Here is a 26756-nt window from a genome sequence, read left to right on the forward strand (position 1 = left end):
AACACTCCAGGCTGGAAGGGAACTCAAAAGATCACCTGGTACAATCTTTTGTGCAAAAGGGAGTCTAGATGAGATTATCTAGCACCCTGTCCAGTTGCATCTGAAAAACCTCTAGCGATGCGGACTCCACCACATCTCTGGGGAGGTTCTTCCAGATATTGATTGCTCTCACTGTAAAAAATTCCTTTCTTATATGAAGATGAAAAACTTCCCCTGCACTCCTGGTGTGTATTAGCTTCAAAATTATTAAAATCTGTTTTATCTACGCTAGAGCATTTATACCAATTCAAACTTTGCCAGATGTCCATTCGCAACCCATTTAATTTTGTCCCAATATAGAAGAGTACAAAAGCCTTTCCTTCCTCACTCTGTGACTCTTAAAAACAAACAAACAAATAAATAAATACTGTTTGCAATCTGCTAAGCCTGATCAGTTGATTTAACTCTGTGATGTCCCTCCTATGGTCTTGAGGGGTCTGGCCAGCTCTGCAACGGTTTTGCCCAATACTCTGTGTAGCAGTTTGTAATAAACTTACGGTACTGAATGCGTTGTGCGTTTGGGAAAGTGTAAAGCTGCAGTACAGGTCAGTACAGTCATAAAGACTACAACAGAAATTTTTGTGCAAGAAGAAAACTATGATAATTTGCTCAGAAGGTTAAATGCTGCACTCGGCTCCTACAACTTAAGCATCAAAAAAGCCATTAACTGAACTGTTGTTATCAGCAGGTATTCCTGGATGTCTACAAAGGTAAAAATGTAACAATGTGTTTGAATCTCTGAATGATCTTTTCTGACCTTCTGAAGAGAATACATGAACACATCAACAGCTTCGAAGAGCAGGTTCCAGTAATAACATGTATTGATCTGAAAGTTAACTCAGGAATTGAGCAGGATGCATAGCAATATATTTCCAACAAGAATATGAAAAATCCCATAGTATAATGATCTTTCACCATCAAAGTTGCATCATCAAAATTGAGTGAAATAACCAACTCCCTGTAATGGGCAAAAGTCTTACATTTAGCTGGACAGATATATGACCAGTTACCGACTGCTGTTAGTTTTCTGTCCAGTAGCCTCATGTTTGGTATGAAACAGTAATTTCTGTGTCTACTCAATTGTACAGATTGTCAAAACTATGTTTATTAGAAGATTTTAGTTTGTCCTCCAATTAATTCCCCTAAATACATAGTATGAATACAGTTGAATAAGCCTCTTCCACATTTTCTTCTACATTTTTCTTTCACAACACACACCTAAGATATCTCCAACTAGTTTTGTTTTTACCTGAATCAGGAAATACCACAGTACCTCTGTTGCTGCTGTACAGTGACAAGTGTTTGGTAAGTGCTCAGTTTTTCTATAAAGGACACTATATAACCAGTGCTCGGCCATTATGTGTTTATTATGGTGTCAAACTCTATACACGGTGTCAATATGTATAGCGATTTATTAAAGAGTAATAGTGAAGCAATCTGTGCTAGTGCTGGCAAGCGGGAAACCTGCCTCTGAAGCATACAGCTCTTATCGTTTCCTTACAACCAGCCTAGCCATGTTCTCATTCTCAAAAGAAATATAAGCATTGTAACAGTTTCTCGTTGCGCTTCATTTCAAAACCAGGACATCTTCTTTTCCAAGGCTGTAAGGCAGAAGATAAAGGTGTTTCTAAAGACAATGCCAAATATTATTTGCAGCTGATACCCAGTCACTCCTTTTAGATTGCAAAACCCCTGCATCACACATTTTTGTTTTGTGAAAAGTTTATGATACAATCACTGTTACGAAACATCTTAGGGGCCCTTTGAAGATAGTAAAGATTTGTTTAATGACAAATGTGATTATTTTTCTGCTTCTTCAACACCTCAGAGGTCTGAAGTTGGAGTAATTAGCTTCACTAAGGGCAAATATGTTTGGATCCCTGAAACGGTTTAGAGCATTTTTTTGTTCTTTCTCAGCTGAAGGTGAGATACTGCTCCAAACAACAAATATAATGTGGCAAATGTTGATATATACCAACATCAGTGCCAGTCCAAAATGTATACCATATGCAGAAACAGTACAATTTCACATTCCTCGAGCTAATGGTGAAACTCTGTCTCAAAGCAAGCCATAGACTAGCTTTTTGAACACCCAGTATGCTCATCAGAGACCTGTGATACCCGCTTCTCAAACTGCACTCCACCTACACCCAGTATCAAGATCAGCATGCTTCTACTTGCTGCTTCAGTGTTTATACTTTTTGCTGTATTAGCTATTGCTTCTGCAGTGCTGACTCAGTAACGCTGGGCATTGTTGTGGTAGTGGAAAATGTATTTATTTCTACAATCGTGTTAAGTGGTATACAAAGAAGTGTGGTTTCTGAGAACTTTTAGTCACAGATTCTTAAAACACAAACCAGAAAGCTGTTAGTTTTAAACCTTTTAAATAACACTTTCTCATCAAATACCAAAGGAGCCACTGTTCAAAGGGGATATACGAGTTTTCATTCCAGAAAAACTGGTTAGTAAAGACCATGTACACCACTGTGGAAGGTGCCTTAGATCAACTTCATGGCTTTCCTGAGCAAAGGTAGGCAGCTGAGTACTAAAGACCAGAGATCCAAAGTATTAATGATGAGATTTTCCTACTATGTAACACTTCCAGATACCAAATTTCTTTGCGCTTTTCTATTAATCTTTGTTAAATGTACTGATGGTACCAAAATACATATGGCTTCTTTGATTATAAGCTCTAAAAATTATCATTTCTCTCCACAATATCCCCAGCTCGTTCTGAACTCCCATAACCACTAAGAAGGCTGGAAGCAGCATATACTTTCCAGTTTTTGCCTTCTATTTTGTATCTTTTTCTCAACTTGCCCTATTATTTTAAGTTAACTTGCAGTCATATCTTTCAGACTTCTGCCCCTTCATCAAATTTGGATGAAACTGTCCAATGTCCTTAAAAGATACTTAGGGCGCCTAGAGTTATTTTAAGAAACAAGACTAGAAGCGCTCATATTTTTTCACTGTGATTTCCATTACAACTGTTCTTCATCACAACAGCATGGTTTATCTTGAAAAGAGGACACATAGACCTGAAGAATTCAAAAGGAGTCATTAGTGTGCTATAAATGGCAGCGGCAAAATTTGCCAGCTAGTGGTAGCAACATGTATGTGGAAATGAGAAAGTACACAATGTAACGTTCCACTTGAGGTATGGGAAATCAGGCTTTGGTTTTGGCTGGGATAGAGTTAATTTTCTTCATAGTAGCTGGTGAGGGGCTGTGTTTTGGGTTTGTGCTGAGGGCAGTGCTGATAACACAGGGATGTTTCAGCCAGTGCTGAGCAGGGCTTGCATAGAGCCAAGGCCTTTTCTGCCTCTCACACCACCACACCAGCGAGCGGGCTGGGGGTGCACAAGAAGTTGGGAGGGGACACAGCCAGGACAGCTGATCCCCGCTGACCAAAGGGACCTCCCAGACAATATGACATCATGCTCAGCATATAAAGCTGGGGGAAGAAGGGGGGGGGGGGGCATTCAGAGCCATGGCGTTTGTCTTCCCAAGTAACCATTACGCGTGACGGAGCCCTGCTCTCCTGGAGATGGCTGAGCACCTGCCCGCCCATGGGGAGTGCTGAATGGATTCCTTGTTTTGCTTTGCTTGTGTGCTCGGCTTTTGCTTTGTCTATTAAACTGTCTGTATCTCAACCCATAAGTTTTCCCACTCTTGCTCTTCTGATTCTCTCCCCTCATCCCACCGGGGGGAAGCGAGGGAGTGGCTGCATGGGGCTGAGTTGCCAGCTGGGGTTAAAACACAACAAGGCCTTGGGACAAAAACTGAAGAAGAGAGCTACTTCAGAAAATTCTGACATTTCCTGACAGTTTCTCCTTTAATACAATTTTGCCACTGCCCTCATTTATAGTGCGGGAGAGATTCCTGTTACTTTTTTAGCCTCTAATCTTGTTTTATTCCACCACTTTTTGTTTTTAATTACAACAAGTAAAACATTTCAAAGTCCCACTTTCATTTACAAGTGTGTCTTGTTGACTTTACACTCTCAAATGTCAAGTAACACCCCATGCACATATTTCACCTCAAAGCAAATGTGTAAAAAAACTATGGGATCGAAGGCTCTTTACAACATCATCAAAAGAAGATGAATTACTATTGCCCAAGAGCTACTGAACTCCTTACTGCAATGATTCCTGGCTGCAATTTGTTTCAAAGCCTCTTAAGAGTCCCTCTGGTGACTCTGCTCTCCCTTCACCTCAGACGATCCTGTTACCTCCCCACGTATCAGCCTGATTGCTTGCGCAAATAAAACCAGCTCCTAGGAGTTCAGCAGCTCACACGTGGCTTTGCTTCAGGCTGAGGGCTGCCTATCTCCTGTAGCAACTAGGTACCCATGAAGCGGCTTGATGAGCGCCTGACAACCGCCCAGACTGACGCCGGCTACGAGTCCTTTGTGAGCGGGGGAGACAGTCGAGCAACACTCTGCCACAGAGGACCAGATGGGAAGCACTGGCCCAGCTACCACAACTAGGCCCAGCTGCAAGATGGCGGCCCCCCCAGCCCCGCCCTCCACTCCGCCTGTCTCGGCCAAGATGGCGCCGGGGCCCCGCCCTTCGCCTAACGGCCCCTCCGCACGCGGCAGGCCGGGCGCGCGCCCAACTGCCAGCCCGGCTCCGCCCTGCGCCTGCGCGCTCGGGCCCGCCAGCGTCGTGCGGTCGCAGGCCTGGACGTAAGCAGTGTGCGCCGCTGCCTGCTGCCGTCTGCGGGGGTGGGCGCGCCTGCGCAGTGGGGGCGCGCTCGGTGCGGGAGGCTCGGAGGGGCTGGCGATGGCTCCGGCGAGGCGCCGCTCAGGTACCGGCGGTGGCAGAAGGGGTCCGGGTGGGACGCGGAAGCTTCGGTGGCTTCTCCAGAGCAGGCCCGGGCTGCGCCTGGCGTGGCGGGGAGCACGGCGGGCTCGGGCCGCGCTCAGGCCTGCATTGTTGGCCGAGGGCGACGGAGGAGGAGGAGGAGGAGGAGGAGGGGCGGGCGGCGGCCTCGCCGCGGCGGGGGGTTGGGAGGTGTCTGCTTCCCGCCCACCCGGCCTGCCGCCGCCGCGCCGGGCCAGGAGGATGGGCCGGTGCCCGCTGCGTCTTTTCCTTTCTCCCGTGCTGTGTTTTCCGCTCCTTGGCGGCGGGGCCCGGGTATGCGGCGGGTATTTGATTCTGCGCGTGAAAAAAACAAAGCAAAACCCAAATAGAAAAGGGTTAGCGATGCTGAGGGAGTTTAAAGTCGTTTTTTAAAAATAGGCGTTGCGGGAGGTTCCCCCGGCGAGTGCGGAGGGAGGGAGTCGGTGAGCGGCCCTGCCATGTTCGCGTGGTTAACTCGCCCTTGTTGGAGAGGGGGAAGCTGAACTATGGCTGAAAGCGTACCTTGTGCCTCTGCCGGCAGCACTTCCCGCCGGCGGCGTAGCAATAGCTCTAGAAAAGAAGGAATAACAGACATTACAAATCCTTCGTTCTGCAGGGTCACCTTTCCCTTAGTCTTCGTTGGAAACTTGAATGAATTATTTGCATTTAAATAGCGTTAGTCCCGTTGTTAAGACGGGGAGGGTGGAGATCGCGCTTTAGGAAAATATAATAACTTGTCTTGCAACTTTTTGTGTTTCCCGCTTTTGATGCGTGTTGTCCTCCAGTTTTAGCGCTGTAAAGATAATCTTTCAACGCTTTTTTTTCTTTTTGTTTTTTGACCCAGAATTAATATAGCTCGATGGTATATGTTTCAAAGATTGTAGCTGCGCTTTATTTTAATAGATTGCAGTTATAGAAGATAGACACCCAGGAGATTTTGCCTTTCGCCATGGCTCAGTTTGGAGGACAGAAGAATCCCCCTTGGGCTACTCAGTTTACAGCCACTGCAGTATCTCAGCCAGGTCAGTTTACATATCGCTTAATGTTTGAACTCTGACATCTAGTAGATTTGGAGATTCGGTAGTTGGGTATGCAGTTAAGAGTGGCACCATGCTAACTAACTTATTTAAGTTTTATTTAAATGGTTTAAGTTGAGAGTTTTTCACACAATAGAGAATTGACGACCATTGCCTAATACTAGCTGTTGGGTTTTGGGTTTTTTTTGTAAGGGGTGCTAAGCAAAATCCCAGGTGAATTTTTTGATTCTCTTGGTCAGTAAACAACATATTAAGTTACTCCTATCCAAAGATGTGTAAATCAAATTGCCTTTCATCCAATTGCATTGCTCTAGATTAAATAATAAAAGCACTAGTAGGGCATTACAGATTTTTTTTAAGTGCTGCCTGAGTTTCATTTCCGAGGCAGCCTAAATCAATATTTATAAAGTATTTTGCCTTTACTAATATATTGGACATAGTTCACATAGTGAAGAGGTCTCTGAAATTTGCTGTTTGGATGGGGAGGGGGTGTATTTTTTTTTAATGCTGAGTTAGAACTCAGGGATCCCTATAACCAAAGGTATCACCTTGATAATGATAGTTTCCTTTGTTTTAGCTAAAAAGCCTTATTTAATCACAGGCTAGTGTATTTAAAAAAGCCTAGCTGGCTAGATTTTCACGTTTCACATTGTTTTATAGCATAAAAGGTTTTGAGGTGAGAATGTGAAGCTTGCTGTGTGGTGAATCTTGGTGCTTTCATTCCAGTTCTGGGCTGCCTTTTTCTCTGAATACAAAGTGTTTCCTGAATATTGTAGTTTCATTGTCTGATGTGAAAAGGCTTCAACAAAGCTATGGTACTTTGAGAATTCAGGATGTCAAAATGTGAGCACAGGCAGTAACCTTGTTGAAGAGATGACTTTCAAAAGAGTTTTGTGGTTTTTGCGGTCGGGGAGCTTAGCAAAAGGTGGGAATGCCTGCCATTCTTTGGAAGTGCATGTCTGGGGGAAGAAGACCAAATCTTTTGCCTGAGTCAGTTTTCTTTCCTGAAATGACTTCTCCATCTCCAGTTCTTACTTTGGGTGCTGGTCTAATCTAAGTGCATGTCCTCAGAGAACTGCCACACACCACCCCCAGCCCTGCCACGTGTTTCACAGTGCTATGTCGCAGTGTGCCTTTTCCTTTTCTTCTGTTCCTATTCAGCCCCACTCTCCACCTGAACTGTACCTAACCAGCTGCCTACAAGCAGTTTTTCACTGTTTCTCTGAATAGCTCACACTTCCCTCACCCAAATGACACTACTTTCCTTCTGTAAGAAATTGCTTAACAGCTAGAAAGGGTCAGCATTGGGAACATGGGAAAGACAAACTGCTTTTTGATTCTCGTGTCTGACTGGGTGTGATACCGTGGAGTGATCAAATGATGGCAGTATCTGGGCTGGAGTATTCTTGATAAGTTGGCTGATGTGACAGCTAGTGCATCAAAAATAGTGGTGGGAGACTGAGGGCTAGCTCCACGTCCTGTTTCAGAGGGAAAGCTGTGTAAAACGTGCTGAAGGGGAGGAGCTGGCAGCCATCTTAGACCTCACTGAGCTGGGACCAGAAGGGGGCCCTGGAGAAGAGGTGGATGGAGTAAGGGCGCTAGAAGCACACACCAAGTTCTTACCCATTTTCTTATGCCTGTGACTCTGCCTTTGGTTAGCCTACTTGTGAGCCTCCTTAAATGAAGTGTGAAATTTAATTGGGATAGGACTGGTCAGCATCACTTGCTGTGAGAGGTTTTTCACCTGCTCAATGAGGACAGTGTCTCCAGGGATTTTCAGCTGTTCATATGATCCAACAGCACCTGACTCAAACACAAGAACCATTAAAGGCTAACATTTTGGTTGCACTTCTGCCTTCTTCCTGTGCTGTTTCCACCTTCCTTCATGTTCTTAGGGTCCCTCTTCACACTATGGTATCTTCTTTCCAGTATCACCAGAAGGCATTTAGCTCCTTGTGTTCTTCTGTGCAATCCAGTCCCTGTTCCTACTGCAGTACACAATCACTATGTCTGTGTCCTCTTCCTCCCTGTCTGTATTATTCAATCCAGTCCCCAGGATTCTACTGCCCAACGCCTGTTTTAGTACCCACATACATACTTGTTCCCCTGCTTTTTTTTATTGGCAGTTCTGATGTATAATGATACAGAGCACAGGAGATTACTTTTGCAAAGTCTGCAGTGTTCTTTGGCACTGCTGAGAGCTGAAGAACAGTGTCTGCTATGGAACTGTGGCTAAGTAGTCACCTTTCGTGCACCTTTCAACATGTGTGACTGTCCAGCTAGGTTGCTTGCCTGGTGAAGAGAGATGCTGTCAGTGCTGAGGCATGCTGACTAGTGTGTAATTCTCACCTGCAGCTGTGCTCGAAGTTGTGCAGACTGGCTTACCCTTGTGAATCTCGGTGTTCATAAACTGATTTTAAAAAACTAGTTACCAAATTTTTAATATATTTTCAGAGGATTGGCCAAAGGTGTTACATATGTTTATGCATGCCAGCTGTTATCCAAGTGTCAGGTTCCTTCTCCAAAGCATCAAGGTGCTTGAGTATTGGGGAAAGAGATCATGATTTTTGTAACACCAGCAACATGATATATAGCTTTTTTCCTAAGCTGTTGTCAAAAGTGGTGAGTGATGGTGTTATAAACCCAGTTTGATAATTGCAAAAAGGTAATTTCAGGGTTGGGGCCATCCCTGATGAAGAAGTAACTATATGAGTTAATGCTCTTAATTGTTAAGGTGTGACACTAAGGTAGTTGTAAAGTCACATGCTGTGTGTTCCTGGGATCCCTTTGGGATATCTTACTAGTTACTGTCTGTGCCTGTGGTATTAGGAGAGAGATGAGTAATTCCAGGTGCCAGCGAAGATCTGTGTGTGAAGAGAGACTCCTACTTGCAACACAGTGAAATTGTTTCTCTACTGCTTGTCTCGTGGTTTTGTGCATCACATGACTAAAACCAGAATGAAGTCCCTGCTATGCTGGTTAAGCGTTATTAAAACAAATTCAATCAGGCCTACTACAGAAAATTAAAGCTTAAAAAATTATAAAATTCTTATATGGCACAGATTGCTTTTTGCAAGTACTCTTTGTACTTTTGACTTGCATAATGATGTGCAAGTTCCTGAAATGGCTGCAAAGGAGAATCCCTTCCTAGTCTCTCAGCTGTTAATTTTTGACATGTCTTTGGTCTCTGCAGTGCTCTACTGCAGTGCTTGGCGTATGCCGTTTTCAGGGTTATGATTTCTGTTTGCATAGTGAAGCCTGTTTTTACAGAACTGTAGTCTAGGGGAAGTCCTAGCTATGCTGCATTCTGGCTGATTGGCATTGTCATCTTTGCTCTATGAAGACTTCGTTGCGTTAGTGTGAAGAACAGTGTACCCGATGAAAGCAAAGGTGCCTGAAGCTTAGTGTCTTGTTATTGCTGGTGGCCCCTGTGAAGTGAGTAAAAAAAAGTGAAAGAATAGGATGAGCATGTAGTGGATCTTGGAGCCACTAAGAAATGCACAGTTTGCTGGCTTGCTGTAAACAGATATCCTGCGATAAATACACTGAGCCTGCTTTCTATTGTGTGCCTGTTAAAGGAATTTTTTTTGGAGTAGGTTGTGTGATGTTTGGTTTGCAAATATGTTAAGCTTGAAGAAACTTAAAAACCTAAGGACCCAAACTTATAATTTCTGACAACTGTGAAAAGTGTCCAAAGTCCTTGATAGGGTACTCCTTTACTGTAATCCTAATGAATCTGCATCACTTACCAAGGAGACGTGTGTAACTACATACTTTTGAAGACATTTCCCTGATCTTAAAGGCTCTCTGGAATTTAGAAATGGCAAGAGGAGTTACTAAATACTGTCTTTGTGTTTGCTACAACAGAAATTTCTATTACCTAGAAAGATGCTTGAGCTGCAGCCTAGGACTCCAGTCTGTATCCAAGCACTTTCAGATGGTCGTGTAATGCAGTATTTGGTGCTAGTGGAAGTTGTTTACACTGCATTTGAAGGAAGGCATCTCCATCACTGTACTTACTGAGATAATTAAAAATCCTAAGAAGCTGTTGTTGTCACTGCAGATGCTTGTTGCCAATAATAATAATATGGCAGTCAGATGTCAATTCTGTGTGCAGTCTGCGATTCATTCTGTCTCTTGTTTTTCTGTGTGATTTTTTTCCTTTTTCTTTTTTTTTTTAAGCTAGTAATGCAAACACAGTCACCTGTTTAATCAGAGCCTGTCTGAGATGAGTACGTAGATGTGAGGTAGTCCAGTTGAACTCCTGGAGTACTTTGGGGCAAACTGGTAGGAACAAGGTACAGCTTTTAAAAACTTGTTACTACAGGTGTTATCCTTTGAGGGGATCTCAGCAGTCTTTTGTCTTTGCCCTTTGTTAGTAAGTTGATCTGCAGTGTTGCAGATGACATACCCAGTTAATATTAAGTGGTCATAAAGTGACAGTAGAGGTGGCAAAAACATCTTGGTGTTTCCCCCACCCACCCCTTAATGGACAAAACGGGATAAGAGTCTTAGGGTGGGTTGGGAATTGAGATGATTATGGGTTATGTTGTGAGTGAAATTGTCATAGTGGAAACTGAAGAACGGAGTAACCCCAAGATCTGGTTTTGGGAGCAAGTGTGTTAATATTTTTGTGGGTGTCCTTGGTACAAAAAGTAAGAGAGACCTTGTGAAACTTGCTTTCTGACCCTTCCCAACGCCATGTTGGGACCACATTAGAATAGAACTTTAGACTGAATGACAATAGTTAGCGTAGTCAAGCAAATTCAAAGGTAATAGCATGAAGTGAATTTCTGCTCAGCATGTGGAAATAAGAAGAGAAAGATTAATGCATTGGTTATTTGCCTTGAGTGAGCCAGCAAAGTAATGCAGCCAAGAAAAGTGAAAGTTGTCCCAGGATGCAGCAGCAAAGCGTTTTCATTACATTTAAAGGTCTGTTTAAGGTGTGTTATGTGAGGCGTTGGTGAGTTTCCAGATGAGCGTGTGCTTCTGGATGGTCAAAAATGCACATTCAAATGGAACTGGTGGATAAGTAGGAGGTGAGAGGATCAAGAAAATAAAGGGACTGTTGCAGGAGAAGCCTCAGGTTTGGATTGCTTCACTTCTAAAGAAACCCAAATGTTGGAGTTTTCCAGGGAAAAAATTCAAGTAATACTGGAAATACTGTAAATTTGCTGTACTATAGAATGCTTGATTTCATTATTAAAATACTATTCCTGGAATACTTACGTGACAATATTTGATACAGGTCATAGTGACAGTGATTATTTTCACTGTTACTTATATATTTCTTCCACGTTTCATTCCAAAATTGTAACGTGATCAGTGCCATCAGCTTGTTTTCTGAAGACTGTACTCTGCTGGAAAGATCAGCTTGATAATTACTTCATTCAGGATCTTGTTGAGTTGGTTACAGCAATTTTGTGTATTCTGTGGTGATGATCACCAACTACAGCCAATCTCTTACTGCATCTCTGGGTGAGGAATGACAGCTTTGTTTTGGATCAGTAAAAAAGGAAGAATACTGTAAATCCGTTCTTCATTCATTGTGCCTCTCTAATCACTTTGGAGGAGAAGGGAACCCCGTTCAACTTGAGTGTTCTTCAGCTCTGGCTGACCTGGTTTTGCTGTCAATATCTTTCCCTGCTGAGTTTCTCTTTGGTTTTATTTAAACATGTGGACTAGACTGATAGCTTGATGAAGTGATGTTTGATCATGCAGCTGCAGATAACTTTTTAAAAAACTCCTGCCAAAGAGCGAGCAGGTTTCTGGATATGTTTGCAGTTCTTCACTCAGATTATGTTGTGCAGGGCTCTTTGTCCTAAAAGTCCGGTCCGTAGGGCTTAAGCATACCTGGTTTGGAAGTATTGCATGCATTAGAAGCATAGCATGTGCATAGCTGCTCCTCATGATTTGCTTAATCTTCTGTAGTGAATTAAAAACTGATATGACAATAAAGTAAACTATTTTTTCCTTCCAGGCAGTTTGAGTCTGGGCAGCGCAAACCCTTCCTAATAAGCGCTGGAGAGAGCTTGACTTGGTCCCTTTATATGTGGGGACCAGTTAAACTCCCTGTTGTTATAAGGCTGTTCCTTCTCAACCAGTCCCAACATTTACAAAATCCAGCTTGCTTGGACACAAAGACAGTACTGAGTAAAGAAAAGCCTTGTGCATTTTCAGAGGACATGTTCCATAAGCCTCTGTCTCATAGCTGCTATTACAGTAAAGATTTCTCTTGCACTCAGATAGAATGAAATGTATTAACTTACAGAACGGAGCAACAATCTTCATCTGGTTCATCTAAAACCTAAAATACGTTCAAGAAATAATACAGTGCATGTATGTGTTGGGGGTGGGTGCAGATGAAGATGACAACTTCTAGAGCTATAAAATCATGAGCAACTTGAGAGAAGGAAATTAAGGGGTCTCTGTGCCTCTGCTATGGTGTGCTATTTGTAAATTAATTTAGAAGCTAGTGAGGGGTGATCCTTAATCCTGAATTTTGAAATTGGACTTATTTGCTTCATGAGCTTGACTCAGGAGTGAAGCATCACATATTACGCCTAGTACAGTTGTCAGAAACCTCAGCTGTTTAAAGTTGCTCTTGGTGCTTATTGTGTGTGTTCTCTTTTCAGCTGCTCTTGGTGTACAGCAGCCATCGCTGCTTGGAGCCTCTCCTACAATATACACCCAGCAGACGGCATTGGCAGCAGCAGGCCTAACTACGCAAACACCAACGAACTACCAGCTAACTCAGACAGCTGCTTTACAGCAGCAGGCTGCAGCTGCAGCAGCTGCGCTACAGCAGGTAAAGACAAAGGAGCATTTGCTGTTGACTGTATGAACTTCAACAATACAAAACAGTGGCTTTACAAAACTAAAGTATCCGAGAGAAAAGCAGAATGGGAAATGGTGAACACTGCAGTATAAACCTGTTTAAAAAAAACCAGTGGGATTTTAGATCTACAGCTACTAATAGTTGTGTATTAATCTGTGAAGGTGGGATTTTGGCTGGGGAGGTACTGATTTTTAGCTATGGAAAGCCTCTTGGGGAAAGAGTTTTGCTGCATTTAAACTGAGAATCTCAAGTTCCAAGTATCTCCCATCATTATATGTATCCTTAATCACATTTTGCATGATTTCATACTGTGCCCTAGATACCGTATAAGTGTAGGGCTTAACAAAAGTTGCTGATTTTAGCTAGAAAGAGTACATCAGAGTCCACTCTAAAAGCTAAGAATATTTCTTATGAAAGTAATATATGTTGATACTATTAGTTATGGTTTGTATTAGAATTGTTAAATATGAATAGTTTCTAAAACTTGCTTAGCAGATAACTTGTGTTTGGTATTATTGGGGTAATAATACTTCTTGTTTATGAGGTATTTTGCTTTTATCTGTTTCAGCAATATTCACAACCTCAGCAGACTCTCTATAGTGTACAGCAACAGGTTTGTCTGATTCTTACTGTGTACATCACAAATAACTATAAAAAGTGTTGGTTGTCTGTCTTGTAGGATTTGTCTTCTAAATAATCCTTGTATGGGAAGCTGTTAAAACACTAATATTTTTTGTAGTGAAAGAGGGCTTGACGTTCATAAACTTGGAGAGACAGATCCAGAATGGAAGCCTGCCTACCTTCGTGCAAAAGAGAAGTTTAAAAATACATACTATTCCGTGTGTACATGATTCTTGCAAAACTTTGCTTTAAACACGGCCGTGTATTTTAACTGCTGGAAAGATGCTGTCCAAAAAAAGTTCCGTTTTACTTTTTTTTCATGGTCTTTGAACTTCACAGAATTTTGAAAAAGAATAAAAGGACATGGAAATTATAGGCCTAAGCTTCTCCAGCTGCCACAACTTTTTTGGTATTGCTATTAACTTGCAGTTACAAGAAAACCAGCATTTCTGCTTACTGAATAAACCTGGATTATAGAATATTAAAATTAACTACATGAGCACAACTTTATGCATATGTAAACTGCTGAAATGACCAAACCCCGAAGGACTATTAACTGACTCAGATTAAGCAAAAACTCTTACTTGTAAAGAGGAGGTAAAATTGTACAATTTCCTTAAGCATATAAAATTAATTTATAACTTTATTTATTTTAAGTTGCAGCAACCTCAGCAGACCCTTTTAACTCAGGTTAGTTTGGTTTTATTGTTTGGTCTTCATCCCCAAACACAGATAATGCAAGAGTGCAAATTTGTGACATCCTGGGTAGTTTAATCTGTAAAATGAACTAATATGAATGGACATTTTATTGGTACAGGTTTATTTTATCCAGATGTTAAAATATGCATAGCCTTCGTTTCAAAAATTAATAGCAGCTACTTTTCCTCAGTCTTGAAGGGAGTATGTGTTGAATACGTCATAATTTTTTTGTTTGAACTTCAAGTGTTAAAGTTGTTTTGCAGTAACAAACGGGGAAAACCCTTCTCTCCTTTGAGAAGGAATGTAACACTGTGTTAACAGTATTGCAGTATGCGTGTAGAGAAGTTTAAAAAGAATCTTGCTGAGCTTGACAGGTTTAAAACATGCAACCATTTAACACACTGAATTGCTCTAGTTCTGTTTTCACTTAACCTTTTAAGCATGCTTTAAAAAGAAGGTAAAAATAGATTACTTAGTTTCCTTTTCTTACTGTGTTCTGCTTTTGTAAGAAGGCAGGCACATGAATTGAGTTAAGGAAGGGTTTGTGTTAACCTCAACCTTTACTGACTTCTAACACTATAGTTGGGATGTAAATGGAGAATAATCTCTAAGCGCGTATTCCTAGAAAAGATAGGAATTTATCTCCTTTTCAGGCCCGCTGTATGGGTTACCTGTAAACAGTAACGCAGTCTTCATTTTTTTCTAGATGATGTTCATATTTTGGGGAAGTTGACTTTTAAAAAAGAGAAGGATAAACAAAGCCAGTCTTCATTCAAAGTAGAAAAAAGTCATCTTAACAAAAAAAACTTTCGATCTTCTGTAAATCTCTATTCGGAATAATTGGTTTAGAGACATTTTAAATTCCTGCCTACGTGGGTAAAGGAGCTGTTCCTTGTAGGTATGTCAGCTGGTTATAAGATTTATAGTTGCTTTATTTTGCTTACAGCCAGCTGTTGCGCTACCTACCAGTCTTAGCCTGTCTACTCCTCAACCAGCAGCCCAGATAACTGTGTCTTATCCAGCACCCCGGTCAAGTCAACAGCAAACCCAACCACAAAAGCAGCGTGTCTTCACTGGGGTGGTTACTAAACTACACGATACATTTGGGTTTGTGGACGAAGATGTCTTTTTTCAGCTGAGGTAAGCTGTAAATACTCGCCTGCAAACGTACTCTGATACCCTCGCTAAATAAAAGGTTTAGATTATTGCATTCTAATTCTGTGTCTCCACTGATGGTGCCTGCAGTTGTTTTCTGTCAACACTGAAAGTCAGATAGTCAGATAAGTTAACAGACACTAGAGCTGAGTTCCTTTATTTGAATTCTTGAATTTTCTTAATGCAAAGCCCTGGGAGACTCAGAAGGTATTAAGCTCATTATAATAGGAAATTGCAGAATTTGTGGGTGATGTAAATGCATATAACTTGCTCTCTGCCTATCTTTGCTCAGTACTGTTTAGTGAACTTCTTCTTTTGGACAAAGATGGGAATTAAATTCCTGTGCATACTTCAAACTGAAGCAGATAGTACTTTCACTGAATTTTGAGGTAGATGGTCTTCCTATAAGCTTTTTTTTAAAATGAACTTTGTCTACTTTCTCCCAACTTGAGATTAACTTGCAAATGTAGAACTAATTGAATAAGACTTTCACAATACATTTTCTGTAATGTTTGCAGTGCTGTTAAAGGAAAGACACCTCAGGTGGGTGACAGAGTTTTGGTAGAAGCTACTTACAATCCTAATATGCCATTCAAATGGAATGCACAAAGGATCCAGACACTTCCGAATCAGGTATATGGGGTTACCCCATCTAACTTGTACTGACTGCTTCTGATTTAAGCTCACTCACAACTGATTTTCTCTTCTGCTGTTAGAACCAGACACAAGCTCAGCCGTTGCTGAAGACACCTCCGGCAGTTCTTCAGCCCATTGCACAGCAGACTGCATTCGGTGTTCAGGCACAGCCGCAGCCACAGTCCTTGTTGCAGGCACAGATATCGGCAGCTTCAATCACACCTTTGCTTCAGACACAGCCTCAGCCATTACTGCAGCAGCCACAGCAGAAAGGTGCTCCTTTAGTGCACAGTTTGTTGCGGTCTGCTGGTGCTTAGTGTGTGGCAATTATTTTTTGTTAGTCAAAAGACTGAAGTGGTAGTTGAAATAATATGGAAAGGACGCTATAGAATTTTCAGTTTCAGTATGTGTCTTCCTGCAGCTACATGCGAGGCACATTGCCTGCAGTAGCTCAAGTATCACCTGGTTAGTGAAATACCCATGGATTCCTGTTTATATTAAGATTTCATAGTCTGAAAGCAAATTCAATGTAACTTTTATTGTGACGCTCTTGCAGACAAGTCAGGGAGTTGAAAGTATTAATGGCAGTGTAGTTCTTCAGCATCTTCTGGAGTGTTCAACAAGATCAGGTTTCACACAGTTGTATTGTTAAAACTATTACTTCTATATTTGTGTGTTGCGTATTTCAGTTTACCGGGTTGGCATTTGAGAGAAGAAATATTGCTGAACGTGGCAAAGCTAAAACAAAGGTTCTTGTCGGGTCACTTGAACTTTGAGTGGCTGAAGAATCAGTAATAGGATTGATAATAAGATAAAATTAAGACTTGTGTTACCTACAGTAAAAGCAAGGGGGAAAGATCTTAAGCTATCACCTAAGCAGAACTGTTTGGGATAAATGCTTATTACAATCTAATTAGTCCTCATTGTTCATTGGTGTTTAGTAATGTTTGCTCCACTTACAGTTGGTTAAATGTCTTGAGACAGCAAAAGTATGTGCTGGGGGATTGATGCAGCAGTATAATAAACTGATTTAAGAATAATTTTTCGGGAAGTTAATTGCTTTTACCTATGAATAGCCTGGAAAATAAGTTTTCTTTAGTTCAATGGGTAGGCAGTATATTTTAAAACAAACTACTTTTCTTGGAAAAGGCGTAGCTATTTACTGTGATAGCTTCTATGTGCTTAGATGATATTAGCTTTCATCTTAAGAAGGTGCTTTTAAATCAGTTTCACTTACTAGAATCTTGGTTTGCGTAAGTGAAGAAAAGCATAGGTCTCTTGAGTGTCTTGGGGAGGGTGTTATTAAATAAATAGATATATTTGACTTTAGAGCTAGTTTAGAAAACGTACACAAGTGAAACAACTGTAAAGCAGCAATGTTTCTACGGTGTAGATAGTTGCCACCTATTATGTATTAATCTTGTGATTTTTTGTTTCAGGTGGTTTGTTACAGCCCCCAGTTCGTCTCGTTTCACAGCCTCAACCAGCTCGAAGATTAGACCCACCATCCAGATTTTCTGGGAGGAATGACAGAGGAGGAGACCCTATGCCAAACCGGAAAGATGACAGGAGGTATGTTGTAGAAGACAAGGCTATAATTAAAGCATTCCGTAAAGACCTGTCCAAACAGAGCTGAGCTGCTTGCTCCAGAGTGAGTCAGTGATATGCACAAGTGGCTTTACCGTTAGATACCAGTGAAGGGTTCTTATCTATCTGAAGTGAAGGAATTGCATAATCAGTCTCTCTTGTAAAGAGACAGTGTACTGAAGCAAACTATGAGGAACTTCTCTCCTTTTTGTGTCATCTCTGACAGGTCTAGCTTCTGTTGTGCTAGAAACCACTGTGTGTTACCAGCATGCAAATATATTTGTTTCTTGTATGCATTTTTTAAGTCGTGAAAGAGAACGAGAGAGACGTAGGTCTCGGGAAAGATCACCCCAGAGAAAACGCTCCAGAGAGAGATCACCTAGACGAGAGAGAGAGAGGTCACCTCGAAGACCACGACGTGTGGTTCCTCGTTACACGGTTCAGTTTTCCAAGTTTTCATTGGACTGGTATGTTTATAGTGCCAGATATTTACCTACATCTCTGTTTAATAGTGGGCACAGATTACTGTGAGCTGTGTCAACACACGCATCTGTAGTGCATGTTAAATGAGTATCTTAACTTTAAAGAAAGATCAAATGTGTTAATGGCAGAGAACCTCGTATGATAAACTTTTTCTAGGTTCTTTGTTATTTTTGAATGCTACTGCAAAAAAATATATTGCAGTATATATTTTTTTATAAGCCTGTTGAATAAATATTCCCTAATACAGACACCTTAATCAGAAGAGTGTTTAGTACTTAATTATTTTTAAACTTCAATCCATGACACTCGTAACTTAAATATATTGCTCTTCAAATTTTATGTATGTAGTATTAACTATACTACAGTTGTATTTCCAATTAATATACCTCTTAATTTTGTGCTTTATGAATGGTTCTTTTATTGCTGTATCTTTCAAGTAATGTTTATTTCAGCCGTAGCTGTGATATGATGGAGCTGAGAAGGCGTTACCAGAACCTGTATATCCCAAGCGATTTCTTTGATGCTCAGTTTACATGGGTGGATGCTTTTCCTATGTCTAGACCATTTCAGCTGGGAAACTACTGTAATTTCTACGTAATGCATAGAGAAGTAGATCCTATAGATAAAAACGCTGCTGTCCTTGATCCACCCGATGCTGATCATCTGTACAGTGCAAAGGTTTGTACGGGTTTCCAGTATTATGACTATTCATTAGAATTTTTTACCAATGGGGTGAAAAAGTGAGTATAATTATAGTGAAAATACACTACATCGATTTGAGCAAAATACAGTGTTTTAAACTTTTCAGTAATGAGCTAGTACGTAGAGCTGGAAAAATCATGACTAAAATTCTGTTTGTGTTACTAGAGCTGTCCTAAATCTTGTTTTATTGGGTCCCTCTTCCTTTCTTTGCTCCCAGTTGTACTGATCTGATTATAGGAAAGCAAGCCAGCTCCTGCAAGATCTCTGAATGTATTCATTCCGAACAGTTAATGCAGCCCTTTTTTTTTTTTTTTTAAGGGTCTTGTTTGTGTTCTTCTGTTTAGTGATATTTTCTTTTTTCCTTCAGATTCATCTCCATATTTGTTATTTTTATTGAGAGTAGTTTGAGCATGTTTGGATTATCTGAATGTCATCAAGGACTGTAGCGATGTAAAAAAGACCTCAGTGTGAAAACCTTCTTAAAACATGTTCCATTTGAAAGCTCTTTCATTAAAATGGGTCTGAGATTTCTAGGTCAGTCTGTTTGGGGAAAATTTAATATTAAAGATAGGTTTAGAAACAAAACTGCCTTTAACGCCTGTATTTCTGAAAGACTTTCCTTTCCTTCTGTGTACAACTTTGAAGCCTTGGCTCATCAGACATACTGGGTTTTTTCAGTCTGATGTAGAGCAAGGGCTTTCTTTCAGAAGGTTAAGCTTCAAAATATATTCAGTAATTGAGGAATAGCATCCTGTTTCATCATACTAACCTTGTTAGATTTGACTGGGCTAATGGGTTGCTGTGAGGATGCAGATGAATGCGTTGGTCAGTTCTCTTGTGACTGTGACAAAATGGAAGGAGTCAGTTACTGAAACCAGAAATGTACTTGGTGTGCTTCGTGGTAGAGTGTATTTGGCATAGAGTAATAACGTGCGAAAGCACGTTGCTTTTATGTGCTTTCAGTTGTTTTTTAATAAGATCACACATTGCATCCATATGCGATGGAGGGAAATTGGTCCTTGGCAGACATTTAACACTCAGGTCTGCAACTTTGTTTTACCTGAACTTGTTCTGATTTTCTGTGACATTAAGGAAAAAGTACTGGTATGTATGTGTTTGCAAATTGTGGTCATTGTTTACCAGTCATAGTGGGGAGACCTTCACAAGACTGATCTGACTTACACAACAGGTGATGTTGATGGCTAGTCCTAGTATGGAAGATCTCTATCACAAGTCATGCGCTCTGGCTGAAGATCCCCAAGAACTTCGTGACGGATTTCAGCATCCTGCTAGACTTGTAAAGGTAAATATGCTTCAATGCCAGACAGTTTTGGCAATAAAGGTTGGTTATAGAACTTTAAAGTATTTGTTGATAAGGGAGGAGTTTGTAGGCAGCTAAATGATGGCTTAATTTTTCCTCTGAAGAGACCTAGTTTATATGTCAATTATTTTTCCAGTTTATAGGAGCTCCATCTTCACTGCTTTCATATTTACTGCTTTGTTCAACTTAAACTCAAACAGTAAAATTAATATAGGTTTCTCCAAATATCTAATTAACTTTGTTAGCCTTTTTTTTTAACAAGCACTTAGACTTTTTTTAAGGACTCAGCTGTGAAGAAAATACAAATGAAGCAACAGTTAAGTAACCATTGTATTAAGTGAAATTTAACTATTGTTAAACTGAACAACCTGTAAGTGCTATGGTGTTTTAGGACAACACAGACTTGTTTTCCAATTAAACTCCATCGTCTTAAAGCAAGTGGGAGTACTTGGATTTATAGATACAGTGCTCTTGTGGTCTTACCTTTTGTAGTTCTGCTTTATCACTTTTAAGCAGGAACGTCTATAAATGTGTATTGGAATTAAGACACCATATAAATTAGCATCTGTTTGTCTTTTGTGTTAGAAAGCTCTTAATTGCAAAGGAACAAGCCTATACCGATAAAAAAACTGATGGAAAGTCTTGGGAACAAGAATGAGTGATGATGTTTTAAACCTATTCCATTTCTGAAATAACCTGTGGAAAAAAAAAACCAACTGAACTCTTTCTTGACTGACTTTCATTTTCAGATTTCAAAAGAATGTGACAGTTTACTCATGGATTTCATTGTGTATGCTATGAAATAATTCTTTGTGCTTTGGGGAAGTGACTCTTTAACCCTAGTGGGGAAACATTCAGAAGACTCTTTTTGTCTAGTTTTTAGTGGGTATGAAAGGCAAAGATGAAGCTATGGCTATTGGAGGACACTGGTCCCCATCACTGGATGGACCTGATCCAGAAAAGGACCCTTCCGTGCTGATAAAGACGGCTATTCGTTGTTGCAAGGCTCTTACAGGGATTGACTTAAGTGTGTGCACACAATGGTAAGTACTGTACTGCAAAGCAAAGTACACTGTAGAAATACTTTTACCAGGAGTTTAAAAAAAAAAACAAAAGGTGGAAGAACCTTTTTTTTTCTTTTGTCAGCTGCTCTTGGTAGTACAGGTAAACTACTCACGCAATGTTCTGTTTTGTGATAAGCTTGGTTGGTGTCAAGTGTGCTGAATACTGCATTAAGAACTAATTAAAAATTCTGGATTTATTTTGACATTTTATGCTGTAATTTTTTAATGAATGTGTGTTGAAAATATTTTTCATTTTGTGCATAGCTGGAGAAGATCGTCAAGAGAACTTCATTTCATTGTTCTTTTGTTATAAATAAATAGCTGTTCGTTATATAGCCATATTTTCTCTTGATGAATTTTTGTCCTGTGTTAACACTCATTGTAGTTCTACTAATACAGGGAAAGTCTATTGTATGCTAAATTTGAAGTGCTTCAAGAGCTTTTATTTGCACATTACTTACGTGTGCTAAACAACAAGTTCTATAAAAAGAATTTTGTTGGTTTTCTTCCTTTTCAATTGTGATACCTTTTTATAAATGTGCCAAAAGAGAAAATATGGCTTCCATAATTTTTTTCTTTAGATAAACTTCAAGGTCTTGCAGCAAAGTTTCTTTACTTGATGTGCTACAAGTGATCTAGGCTCTTTAAAATGTATTGTAGAATTTTTTTTCCAACATGCTTCTTCCCTTGCAACAGGTACCGTTTTGCAGAGATTCGCTACCATCGCCCTGAGGAGACCCACAAGGGGCGTACAGTTCCAGCTCATGTGGAGACAGTGGTTTTATTTTTCCCGGATGTTTGGCATTGCCTTCCCACCCGCTCAGAGTGGGAAACCCTCTCCCGAGGATACAAGCAGCAGCTGGTCGAGAAGCTTCAGGGTGAACGCAAGGAGGCTGATGGAGAACAGGCACTGAACGCTAATCCCTTTTTCTATTTCTGCTTCTCACAGGCACAGGAACACAGGCACAACATGCACACCACATACTACACAACATACATACATAGGAGGAACATAACTGGTAACAATGACTGGTAAACCAGCTTTCAGCAGTGTAGTGGATGTTGTTTTTTATTTTTATTTCAGCTAGTTCACTAACTTTAAATGTGTATGCCGATATCTCAAATGGAATTAAATTGTGCTTACGATGCGCAGAAAATTTTTTATCATAGATGTAGTTGCTGGAATCTGGGACCAGTTGTTGAGTAAGATGCAGTTTATGAATAGCTGTCTCTAAACATTTTGCCATTTTCTAAAATTTCTAAATTCTCTGTTGTGGCCAGTTCTAATTGTGACATTTGAAATTGAACAAACTCTAGTCTGAAACATCTGAATTTCAGGCCATGTGGCTGATCAACATCTTGGAATAAGGGAAGGTCTAACTGAACAAAGAGTAATTTGGGGGATTTCAAATCTGGGGGAAGATCACACACTGTGTGGTTAATGGAGACCAGCAGTGTCTGTGTAACCCTGATATTCTTTGTGGTGTTGCTTATCACCCTTTTGTGTTCCACAGATCTGGCTTGTATTGGCTGAGTGGCACTGTGATGATTTATAAAGTGGTAGAATGTGTGTGTGAACTTGCCTAAATAATAACTTTAGGAGAAGACTGTCTGAAACAGTTGTGACCTTGCACAGATCAGCAACAGAATTTAAAAAATAACTGAAATACTTTCAAGCTTTCTGAATCATGATTTCTAAATTTTATTTGTCAGGATGAAGAGGAAAAAGATGATGGGGAAGCTAAAGAGATCTCTACACCTACGCACTGGTCTAAACTGGATCCCAAAACAATGAAGGTAACTAACACTTCTCTTAATTTGATTCCATTGTACATTTTCATTTTTAAGGCACGACCCAAAATATAGCTGTATATTCCCTTAGCTGAGCAAAAACCCTCAGTAGTGTTTTACCTTCCTTGCTGATTTTATAGGTATTAGGTGTGGTATCGCAGTATGCAAGTGTGACTCCTGATCTTAAGAAGTGAATACAGCTAATTGAATCTATTCTGAACTTTGTACAATTAAAGGGTGTCACATATGATACATTAACTGTAAAACAAAAGTTCTGCAGTAATCTGATCATACCTTCTTGCATTAAAAAACATGGGGTCTAAAATACTTTAATGTTAGTTTAAAAAGGCAATAATTATACAAAAATGTGTCAGGAGACGTAATAAGTTTCATTGAAAGGAATAATAGTAATAAACTACTTTACTATAGTAAAATCATTTCCCAACCCCTGTGAAAAGTTCCTCAAAAAGGGTTTCTTTGAGGAGAACACAACTTCAAGTGTAATATGTTTTATATATCAGTAAATATATTAATGTTTTTCAGTACAGATTTTAAAAATACAGTTGACTTTTCAGTGCTCTTACTTAATTTGTACTTCACCTTTTCTGCTAATCCAATGTTTTGCAGTGTCACTGGGTGATACCACTTACAGAGCTTTTGTTTACCAGGTAAATGACCTTCGCAAAGAATTAGAAAGTCGAACCCTTAGCTCTAAAGGATTGAAATCTCAGTTGATAGCTCGACTGACAAAGCAGCTGAAAGTAGAGGAACAAAAAGAAGAGCAAAAGGAGCTAGAGAAGTCTGAGAAAGAAGAGGAAGAGGAGGAGGATAGGAAATCTGAAGATGACAAAGAGGTTAGGTTTTGGATGTATTTGGTTTAAGTCTTATTAAATAGACATAAATATATAAAATATTATATATAAAATTTGTATAAATAAATATACATAAGTATTAAAGGTATAGGAATATGGGAACTCTTGCTGTAACTTGAGCTGCTTAATTGGAATGAAATCTTGGCAAGTTTGACTTTCTTTATATCAGCAAAGTCAGCTGAAATGCGCAATGGCACAAAGGGTGTCTGAATTAATATCAGACCTCAAAAGCAAGGAAAGATAAATCCCAGACTCCTGAGGAAAAACTATGCTTGAGAACAGGTAAATGCACTTAAGATCTTAACTTAAAACTACATGAAAAGCAGCTGTTTAGTTGTGTGGACTTTTAGTGTCATACAGGCCTTAGGGAATTATTGTCAAAATGGGAGGAGGGCAGGTTCCAGTCTGTAAAGGTTATAGTGTCTCAAACAGTCCAGTTTCTTTACATGGGTAATGGTTTGCTTAGATTTCTTTTCGCTTATTAAAAGTTTTAATTTTTTGCTTTTGGATAAAATTTCTGTTTACTGAAGTTTCTTGGTTTTGCAGTTGGTATTTCAGTACTATTTAGTCTGGTTTGCTATTTCAGGATAAACAGATCTATGCAATAAGGCCAAAGCTCAACCACAGAAAAGGGGCATAAATGTTTGGAGAATGTATTGTGTGTTAGTTGCTTTTAAACCTGCCTTTTTGTGTATTACTTGCTAACCAATATGGGATGATTTCAAATTTTGTGAATCTGTGTAAACCTTGTTGAGGGAGAAAAGGCCATGTGCTTGTGAATTGTCAGCTGCTGCCTTCTCCCACAGCTTGGATGGGCTTCAGTTGTCTTGAGGTTTCTTGCCACAGCTTTCTTTAAGGTTAAGGGAGGGAGCTTTGATTGTGCTTGCTTTTCTAAAAAGCACAAGCTCTTCACATTTTTCCAAACTCATAGGACTTTAACATTTTTTTCTTGGCAATCAGTAGGCTGCTTGGTATTTTACCTTTTTTTAAACTTTTGCTTGATGTGCATCAGTTGTATCTACAGAGATTGCATTTCCCGTAATCAAAAGAGCCGAGTAAATTGTCATCTGGTAATTGTTAAAGCTGTGTTGAATATCTTTGGGAAGATGGTGTATGAAGCCTTTACTCTTCTGATGTAAAGAATAAGACAGCTTACTGTACTGTACCGCTCTGAAAACACCCCTAAACAAACAAAAGACCCCTGAGGAGTGTCGACTCCTTTGCTAGCTTGTATGCTGTTTCTTGAAGTGAAGTAGCTTGAGTCCTTCTAGTGTCACAGAAACGTGCTGCAGTTACTGCCATGAGATAGTTGGAAGGTGCTTGTCACTCTGTGGGCTAAACAATACTGCACGTCCTGCTTTGTGTTGCTCAAATTTCCAGTTGTCTTAGGTGGGTGTTGGCCAGTTGGCACAATATGCGTTCTGGAAATTCTAGTCCGTGACTTCTGTGTTGCATTCAGCGGCTTAGGCTTTCCTTCACTTTCTTCAAAGCAGTGAGTCCTAAAAACCAGTGTATAGGCTGAAACTTCAGCTTTGGAATATGCTATATATTATGTTTTGCCTCTTTAGGAAGAGGAGAGAAAACGTCAAGAAGAAATGGAACGTCAGCGGCGAGAGAGACGATACATCTTGCCTGATGAACCAGCAATCATTGTACATCCTAACTGGGCAGCAAAGAGTGGGAAGTTTGATTGTAGCATTATGTCTCTTAGTGTTCTTCTGGACTATAGATTAGAAGATAATAAAGAACATTCCTTTGAGGTAATTTAGCTATGCTACTTACAGTTAGCCATTATTGTTTCTTTTTAATTCTGTGTGATAACTGCAGTATTCTTAAATTGTAAAAGTTTATGATGATGTGGCGAAATAAAACTTAACTTAGTTTCTTTGTGCAATACTGAGGAAAAAAAAAGTCCAGTCTTTATATGTGCTGTAAAGCACATACAGTAGCAGTATAGTCACTGCATGATATCCAGAAGAAATGCGCAGGTTTTCAGATACAGAACTGAGTTTATAATTTATAGGTCCTAAACTACTGCAGTACAGGAAAGAAGCATTTTTATAAAGTTAAGGTTTCCATATTCAGAGTAGACAGTAAGAGATTGGACATTACATGAAATTTTGAAATGGTGAAAGTTGGTAAGGTAGCACCTCATAGCTATTTAATTATTAGTGCAGAAACTTTTAATGCGTATTTAAAGCTTTTTGTCTGTTCTCTTTTTTTGTTCTTCTTTATGTGCAGGTATCATTGTTTGCAGAACTCTTCAATGAAATGCTTCAGAGAGATTTTGGTGTCAGAATTTACAAAGCACTGATTTCTCTGCCAGAGAGGGAGGACAAAAAAGACAAGAAAAGCAAAAAAGATGAGAGAAAAGAAAAAAAAGAAGAAAAAGATGATGAAACAGATGATCCAAAACCTAAGAGGAGAAAATCTGGAGATGATAAAGACAAAAAAGAAGATAGAGATGAAAAGAAGGTCTGCATCTAGCTCATATAAAGTACTATCCTGTCTGGATCAATATTAAATGGTTTCTATTTGAGTTTTACTTTATTGCTTTTGAAAACTCAGGTCTTGTAGTATTACTTAGTGATTTGACTCATTGATCTATTTAAATATGTTTCAATCATTGAATTTTGAATGAATGATAGTGAGGCTTTTACTTTCTTGTTTTTTAGTTCTGACTGGATAAATTTTTAGGAACTTCTGTTACAGAGGGAAGATAAAAGGAAAGATGATTCTAAAGATGAAGAAGAAACAGAAGATGACAATAATCAAGAAGAATATGATCCAATGGAGGCAGAAGATGCTGAAGATGAAGATGAAGGTATCTTGAATTATTAATTTTGTGATCTTCAGAAATGTTTTTACTGCCACTGAATGTGTTCTTTCAAGCTGGAGAATGCACTGGAACGAAACAATTTAAAATTGCATTGTTAGACTAATTTTATTTTAGTAATTCTGACCAGATCTGCTTAAAATCTAAGTGCCTGTATGCTAGGCATTGTATGAAGTTAGTGAATATAAACTAGCTACGGTACTCCAAGTAAGGCATGCATATAGAAGTGGTT

General features: G+C 39.8%; 1 protein-coding gene and 1 non-coding gene across 2 annotated transcripts in view; both read left to right on the plus strand.

Moving 5' to 3' along the window:
* Window positions 1–4812: 4812 nt before the first annotated feature.
* The window catches only part of CCAR1 (cell division cycle and apoptosis regulator 1), a 28019-nt gene continuing 6075 nt past the window's right edge, over window positions 4813–26756 (plus strand). The window contains exons 1-19 of the mRNA XM_086466442.1: window positions 4813–4847; window positions 5786–5904; window positions 12555–12727; window positions 13326–13370; window positions 14036–14068; window positions 15024–15217; window positions 15751–15865; window positions 15949–16141; window positions 17308–17440; window positions 17761–17922; window positions 18391–18616; window positions 19830–19943; window positions 20838–21004; window positions 21722–21932; window positions 22739–22822; window positions 23485–23670; window positions 25257–25448; window positions 25930–26163; window positions 26401–26512. Coding sequence (XP_086322568.1) covers window positions 5832–5904; window positions 12555–12727; window positions 13326–13370; window positions 14036–14068; window positions 15024–15217; window positions 15751–15865; window positions 15949–16141; window positions 17308–17440; window positions 17761–17922; window positions 18391–18616; window positions 19830–19943; window positions 20838–21004; window positions 21722–21932; window positions 22739–22822; window positions 23485–23670; window positions 25257–25448; window positions 25930–26163; window positions 26401–26512 — 2647 coding nt within the window. The 5' untranslated portion in view covers window positions 4813–4847; window positions 5786–5831. The remainder of the gene's footprint in view (window positions 4848–5785; window positions 5905–12554; window positions 12728–13325; window positions 13371–14035; window positions 14069–15023; window positions 15218–15750; window positions 15866–15948; window positions 16142–17307; window positions 17441–17760; window positions 17923–18390; window positions 18617–19829; window positions 19944–20837; window positions 21005–21721; window positions 21933–22738; window positions 22823–23484; window positions 23671–25256; window positions 25449–25929; window positions 26164–26400; window positions 26513–26756) is intronic.
* Window positions 20618–20685, plus strand: LOC147415352 (small nucleolar RNA SNORD98). Its single transcript, XR_015183544.1, has one exon. It is a non-coding gene; the product is annotated as a small nucleolar RNA SNORD98 (small nucleolar RNA).

This window comes from Leptosomus discolor, chromosome 6 (genome assembly GCF_034619465.1).
Source record: "Leptosomus discolor isolate bLepDis1 chromosome 6, bLepDis1.hap2, whole genome shotgun sequence".
Classification (NCBI taxonomy): Eukaryota; Metazoa; Chordata; class Aves; order Leptosomiformes; family Leptosomidae; genus Leptosomus; species Leptosomus discolor.